A 7,273-nucleotide genomic window follows, 5' to 3' on the forward strand; every position below is an offset into this window, starting at 1 on the left:
GCCAACCTCCAAAAGATCATTAAAGGTCGGCGCAGCTCTAAATATAATAGTCCCAACACAGCACCAAAAGGTGTCACATATTGTTACTGTTTTTAGGTCTCTATTGCTTCTTTTTTTTTTCCCCCACAGCAACGACCCAAGTGGATGATGGGTTTAACAACAGATTGCTTGGACCTAAATTCATGGGTTGACACTTCGACATGTGTATGCTAATGCATTTATCATTTGTCAATAAATACCAGCATCCCTGCTTCTCTTTTTACCCTCACCTTCCCAAAAGTATTGTAAAGGGTCTTCCACTATGATAATACGTTACTAAAGTTAAAGATGTCTTTTTTATCACATTGAAATAATTAAATATTACTCATTAAAACAATAAGTCATAATTATTTTCATCATATTAAATTGCGTAGGATGCAAATGACATGTCACATATTCACCGTCAGGTTATAACATCATTAGCCACGATAATACTGTGTTATTCTGTAAATTTGAGGTCAAGAAGTTTTAAGAAATTGTAATATACATAATGTTGGTTTTAAAATTTTCTAGAACTGAACCGCTCGAAAGGGTAGTCCGGTGCACTATAAGCTCCCACTAGGTACACTAAGCTCCCGTTATACGCAGGATGGGGGAAATTGCCGGATCATACCTCCACAAGGACCTATTGAACGCAATCTTACCTTGTATTTTTACGAAAAGTTTTTTTCACGGCTCAAACCCGTAACTTCCTGGTCACATAACAACAACTTTACTAGTTATCACACTCAATGCTATAATTATAAATCAAGTACAATTTTTACTTAATTATTTTTCTAGATAAAAAAAGCAAATAAAACCGAAATAAACTCTCAGGAAGGCAAGATAAATTTTCAAGTAAGAGCCCGTTTGGCTTAGCTCATAAGTTGTTGAAAACAGCTTATCAACTTTTTTGAGTGTTTGACTGACTAACTTATAAGTTATTTTATACTTAAAATAAGCTAAAAAAATAAATTAACTTGTTTGGCTTAGCTTAAAAAAAATAGCTTATAAGCTGTGACATTTTATGGGGTCAACAGCTCATGCTAAAGATCTACAAAAATAGGAGAAAAAGTAAAAAGAAAAAAGAAGAAAGAAAAAGAGTATTTTAATTTAGAGATAATACTATGATAGTAGTATTATGAAATCCAAGACACGTGGAATGATAAGGAGGTATTTCATGGAAATTTCATGGCTCTGAATTAAATAGGCTATACTACTTTTCATGTTTTCTCTCTCTATCTCTATAGATTTTCTTACCTCTAACCTTAATAAAGCTGAGGGGTACGGGGGTTAAGGGGTGTGGGGGTGGGGGTGGAGCCCAAAATGGTCCTATGCTTAGCTGGCTTCAAGCTCTCCATTGTTGGTTTTTAATGGGATTTTGTGTGCTTTGTGAGACCATAGTTTTCAGTTTGGCCAAATTGAACAAATAACACTGCTTTTCTCTCTCTCAAAACAAAATTTGATCACTCTTTTTTTCCCACTATTCTCTTTCTCCTCTCTATGTGTTTTCTTGAATCACTTCATCATCATCCTCAAAGAAAGTTAGAGAAAAACAAACAAAAAAACTGTTCAATACTAACTTTACTTTCTTTTGATTTGATAGTTTCACAGATCTAAACCACTTTTCACTTTCAGATCTTCAAAGGTGAGTTTTTTATTTCCCTTTTGAACTCCTCTCTGTTTTTGCTTATGCTATTATCTTATTTATGGTCAGGCTATATTTGGTTTCAAATATAGTATGTGTGATTCTTGAAATTTGGGTAGTCAAGAAAAAAATGTCTATCTTTATCCTGTTTTTTAGTTTGATTTTATTCTTTGATAAAGTCAGACCTTCTGGATTTAAGCTGACTGGCCATATTCTTCCATATTGAAAAAGCTGAATTGGACTACTTTGAAAGTCCTATGTTGTAGTTTTGTTGATTTTTTCATTTTTAGAGTGATTCATTGTGGTGTATTTTCATTTATAAAGTACACCATAAATCAATTTTTAGTGTACCCTCTTGTTATTAGTCTCTTTAGAAAATAGTTTCACTTTTTATATTTAGTCGTATCCTACGTGACAATATTAAAGACCACAAGATTCAAAGAGCATTTTTGTACATTTACACGCATCTTTAATTCAAGACTACAAGATTCAAAAGTTTTCCTTATTGTTTTTAAACTCCGTACTGAGTCAAACTAAGACAGACAAATTGAATCGAGGGAGTATTAAACTAGAGGTGGCTTTTCTTGGTCATCATTTGCTTGTAATAGTTGCCAGGTTCATTATTTTTCTTCATCTTACTTTTGTCATTGGTATTTTTAAGGACTTGTAGTATTACAACAAAAGCAAAGTTGAGATTTTTAAGAGCAAAATTGGAAGTATAAGACCAGGCAAATGTGGAGACATTGGATGGTGTTTTGGATGAGATGAGGTATGATATCTGGATTAATGAACATATTAAGGGCCTGTTTTCAGCCAAGGGCAAATGGACATGTTCATACAAGTTCAGATGCCGGTGGTCGGCAAGACGGGCTTTTATGGTATAAAGATACAGGGCAACATGTAAATGGAGAGTTTTCAATGGCTGTAGTTCAAGCTAATAATCTACTCGAAGATCAGAGCCAAATCGAATCAGGAAGCTTGAGCTTGCAGGATTCTGTTGGGCCATATGGTACTTTTATTGGAATTTATGATGGGCATGGAGGACCTGAAACTTCAAGGTTCATTAATGAACACCTCTTTCAAAATCTCAAGAGTGAGTTCTTCTGACCAATTTGAGTTAATTCCATTTCTAGAAAAGAAATATCACTGCTTTTTTATAGGGACTACTACGTATGATTTTTTGTTCCTCTTTAAGTCTTCCCTCATTGGCTTGCTCCAAAATTGTGTAGGGTTTACATCTGAGCACCAGTCTATGTCTGTTGAGGTGATTCGGAAAGCATTTCAAGCAACAGAAGATGGTTTCCTCTCTGTTGTGACTAAACAATGGCCGACCAAACCACAAATTGCTGCTGTTGGATCGTGTTGTCTTGTTGGAGTTATCTGCAATGGAACATTATATATAGCCAACCTTGGTGATTCAAGGGCAGTATTAGGGAGACTTGTTAAGTCAACTGGCGAGGTTCTCTCGATTCAGCTCTCTGCAGAACACAATGTGAGCATTGAATCTGTAAGACAAGAGATGCAATCTTTGCATCCAGATGATTCACAAATTGTAGTTTTAAAGCACAATGTCTGGCGTGTCAAGGGGCTTATACAGGTAACTTCCATTCCATCTCTGTAAGCAGTTTCTGTTTGGGATAATTACATTTTTGGACCGCTCAAAAGAATAATAGCCAGCAAATGTATAGGTTTTGTATATTAAGTATAAATATACATATTATATACTTGTAATATATGTAAATATACATGTGTATATTTCTTGTATATCTTGGCTAGCGCTCGTAATTAATTTCGGCTGACGGGCCAAAAATGAAAAAAGATGTTTGCTCAGCTCATAGTACCGATTTGATCTTATTAGTAATGAGTATTCTTTCAATAAAAATATATACATTACGTCTATTTTAATAATTGGGATTTTTGTAGATTCTAAGTTTCTTCATACTATACCCGCCCCCTAATCGTTTATGCGTTTTTAGGACTTTAAGATGGTGTTTCTGATGTCCTTGTATTTTCCTTTTCATGGGAGCCATAGGAAATTGCCATTCAAGTAGTCTATAGTATAGGGTTTTTGTCCACTGCGCTTGAGTTATGAACATTTCTTTGCCTTTCACATATAGCAATTGAACTTTCATCGACCAGTCGACACGAAGTTGAAACGTTCAAATTTCGAACTCTTAATGGCAAGTGTTTCTTTCCAGAAGGAAATACGAGATTATCTGAAGAAACTGAGATTGTAGATTCTTGATATTTGCTTCAATTTGAGAAATGAATGAATAAAAAGAAACCGTTAAAGGAGTATTTTCGTAACCAAACGCTTCCTTTTTACCACTCTATGGTTTATGTGGTGGAAATAGTACCCTTTTCTGTGATAAAGGTGTGAGGCGTGATATCTTTTTGGCAAAACAAGTTATTTTACTGGTTGCGTTTATATTTACATGTGTAGAGGAATGTTTGTTGTTTTTTATGGAGAGGCTTCATTATTTTTCGGTTTGATATTTTTTTTGACTTTGTGTGATATTCAGCAGCAGATATAGTAGCTTTAAAGGGTGCAATATGAATGAGAGTAGCAGACATAAGATACAGTAAGCTTGTGGTACTTTTAATTTCAAGCTTTTAATCAATTAGCAGATATAAGAGATACTTATGATTGAAGAGTAGGGAAAATTCAAAATAAATAGTTACTGCTGGGTGACTTAAAGGGTCCTCCATTCAGTTACACTTCTTGATATCTTTGTTAAAGCTCTAACTAAACCTAACATATCTTTTAATTCTTAAAAATCTGCCTATATGTATGGAAATTGCGTTTCTCCTTTTGGTTTTGATTGTAGTAATCTTGTCACCTTAAATCATACATTGTATGAATGTATTGTAAACAAGGGATATTCTCCCCCTCTTTCGGAGTGTTGGTATAATTTTTGGATGGTTTTTGGAAATATGAACCTTCAATTTATTACACATGAATTAAATTGCTACTCCCTCCATTACAATTTGTTTGTCTTAGTTTGACTCGGCACAGAGTTCAAGAAAGAAGACTTCTAAATCTTGTGGTCTTAAATATCTTGATATGTATAATGTACGAAAATGCCCTTTGAATCTTGTGGTCTTAAGTATGCCATATAAGTTGCTGGGTGTAAAGAGTTACTGAATATAGAAAGTGATTCTTTTTTAACAGACTAAATAGGAAAGTAAGACAAACAAGTTGAAACGGAGGGAGTATTTCAACAGCTGTTTCAGTCTTACAGAGACACTTTCTTTAGGAAGCACGTTTAGTATGGTTGTGCCTTGCATGACTGAAAAAACCTTCGATCTGCACTCCAAGATGACTGAATACTTTATTTTGCAGATTTCGAGATCCATTGGTGATGTGTACTTAAAGAAAGCTGAATTCAACAGGGAGCCATTGTATGCTAAGTTTCGCCTTCGAGAACCATTTGGGAAGCCCATATTGAGCTCAGATCCCGCAATTTCAGAGCACGAGTTGCAACCTCACGATCAGTTTATCATATTTGCATCGGATGGTCTCTGGGAGCACCTAAGTAACCAAGGCGCAGTCGACATTGTACAAAATCACCCACGAAATGTAAGATATCTGTCCTCATTATGCTTCATGGATCTCTCTTCTAGTCCATTTTACTGGATGATGTCTTGCTTCCCTCCTATACATGATAGGCCACAAAAAGAGTTGGTGAAATATAGCTAGTAGTAAAATGATCTGGTGATGCACTTAACACTGAAATGCCGAGCAATAGAAGTCATTTAACTGAAATGTGTAGCCACTCTGTCAATTGCATGCTTACCATTAGGGGTGGCAAAATTAGTCCATGAATACATGACCCGCTCAAACCGTCCATTTATTAGCTCAGTCCATTTCAGCACAGCCCAAAAATTAAAATTGGGCCTGTTATTTAGCCCAAGTTGGCCTATAAGAAATCTTGTCAAAATATTTTCAAAAACACATTGTTTTTATTTGATATATTATATACTATAACCATAATAAAGAAAAGAATAGTTTTATTAGGTAATAAAAATTTATAAAAGAACAAATAAAGAAATTAAAACTTAGTAATAATTGGCCGGGTCAGGTTATGACTCTCTATTACTTTTATAGTGTCGTTTAGTCTAAATATGTAGTGGAAAAGCTATATGTCTCAACTCCTTGAGAAGAAAATGCAGTTGGGATCAAAACTTAAAGAGGCTTGTTTGCCACTTGACAGGGGATAGCTAAAAGGTTAGTGAAAACTGCACTACAAGAAGCAGCAAAGAAAAGGGAAATGAGGTATTCAGACTTGAAGAAAATCGATCGTGGAGTTCGTCGACATTTCCATGATGACATCTCGGTGGCGGTTGTGTTCCTCGACTCGAATCTCGTGAGCCGGGCTAGCTCGGTCAAGAGTCCTAATATTTCTGTAAAAGGAGGTGGCATAAGTTTGCCTACAAAGACTACTCCAACATAAGTTGGTGCAACTTTATGAAGCTGTTGTTGTTGCACTATGTATCTTGTGAATACCAGGTGGGCTTCTACAAGTTCAAAAGCAGGCCAACAATTTTTTTAAACTGTAATCTAACTGAGACTAGTACTTGGATTTAGTTCCTGTGCCCAAGAAAGGGGCTGGAAAAAAAAGAGTATCTTCACAAATATCAGTTGAGTTGTTTCCTTGAAGTAATTTCTTCTTGCTTCAATTATTCCTCGGGTATAATATTTCCTTGAAGTAATTTCCTAATTTCATTTGGCTTTTGTATAATATTTAGTTAGCTGGAGGTTGTAAATGCCTTAAATCCTTCTGTCCTTTGAAGGGGAATTTGGTTTGTAGACAAGTTATACCGGGATTGTATTGTAGGATTAAATAATGACGGAATGATTCATGGATATATATTTTTATTAGTAGATGTTTGGTTTGTTGGACAAAGTAGCAAATACAAGGTAGGATGTAAAACATCTGTTTGATTTTTCACTAGATAAATGTTACTTCCTCCGGATAAAAAAAAAAGTTCATTTGGCCATTTGCACGTCTCTTAAGAAAATACTCACTGTTAGATAAAAATAGGTAATTTGATTAAACTATCCTTAATTAAATAAGCATTGAGATTTGATCATATAAAATTTAATAGGGGCAAATTTAAAAAAATAAGGTTAATTCTTTCTTGATTTGATAAGTGAATATTTTTTTTGACCTGGAAAAAAAAAGTTAAGTGGACACTTTTTATAATCCGGAGGGAGTAATAAACTGATATTTTCAATTTTAACTTTTGACTTTCTTAAAGAACTTTGAAGGAGAGCTTTGGAGAAGGCTATCTTTATTATTTGTTGTTTTATTTCTGGATTACTGATCTAGTTATTGTTATCCTACATTGAGTCTGATAGTAATATTACAACTGTGTGATAGATAATTCCAGGATTGTTTATATAGAACAAACAATTAACTAAACATGAGATAAAATAATCTTAAGATTTATTTCGTGACTGTTATCCGTGACCAAACCACTCCTAATGAATGGTGTGTTTGTGACTGTGATCTATAACCATAATAGTCAGTTATGAAGAAGAAGTGGATTTCAATACAGTATTTGGAGTTTTGGTTGTCTGATTGTATTACTGCAGTTAATTCC

The 7,273-nt window shown here is 34.5% G+C and overlaps 1 protein-coding gene across 2 annotated transcripts; it reads left to right on the forward strand.

The window, feature by feature from the left end:
- Nucleotides 1-1,352: 1,352 nt before the first annotated feature.
- Nucleotides 1,353-6,553, forward strand: LOC132599346 (probable protein phosphatase 2C 46). 2 transcript variants are annotated; one of them, XM_060312670.1, is made up of 5 exons: nt 1,353-1,666; nt 2,328-2,759; nt 2,896-3,263; nt 5,010-5,246; nt 5,881-6,553. In XM_060312670.1, the coding sequence occupies exons 2-5, from the start codon at nt 2,438-2,440 to the stop codon at nt 6,118-6,120; spliced, it is 1,167 nt and encodes a 388-aa protein (XP_060168653.1). In that variant the 5' UTR covers nt 1,353-1,666; nt 2,328-2,437; the 3' UTR covers nt 6,121-6,553. The 2 variants fall into 2 exon arrangements, with proteins under 2 accessions (XP_060168653.1, XP_060168654.1); XM_060312671.1 differs by having other exon boundaries at nt 2,337-2,759.
- The last annotated feature ends 720 nt before the right edge of the window (nt 6,554-7,273 follow it).

Source organism: Lycium barbarum, chromosome 6 (genome assembly GCF_019175385.1).
Source record: "Lycium barbarum isolate Lr01 chromosome 6, ASM1917538v2, whole genome shotgun sequence".
NCBI lineage: Eukaryota > Viridiplantae > Streptophyta > Magnoliopsida > Solanales > Solanaceae > Lycium > Lycium barbarum.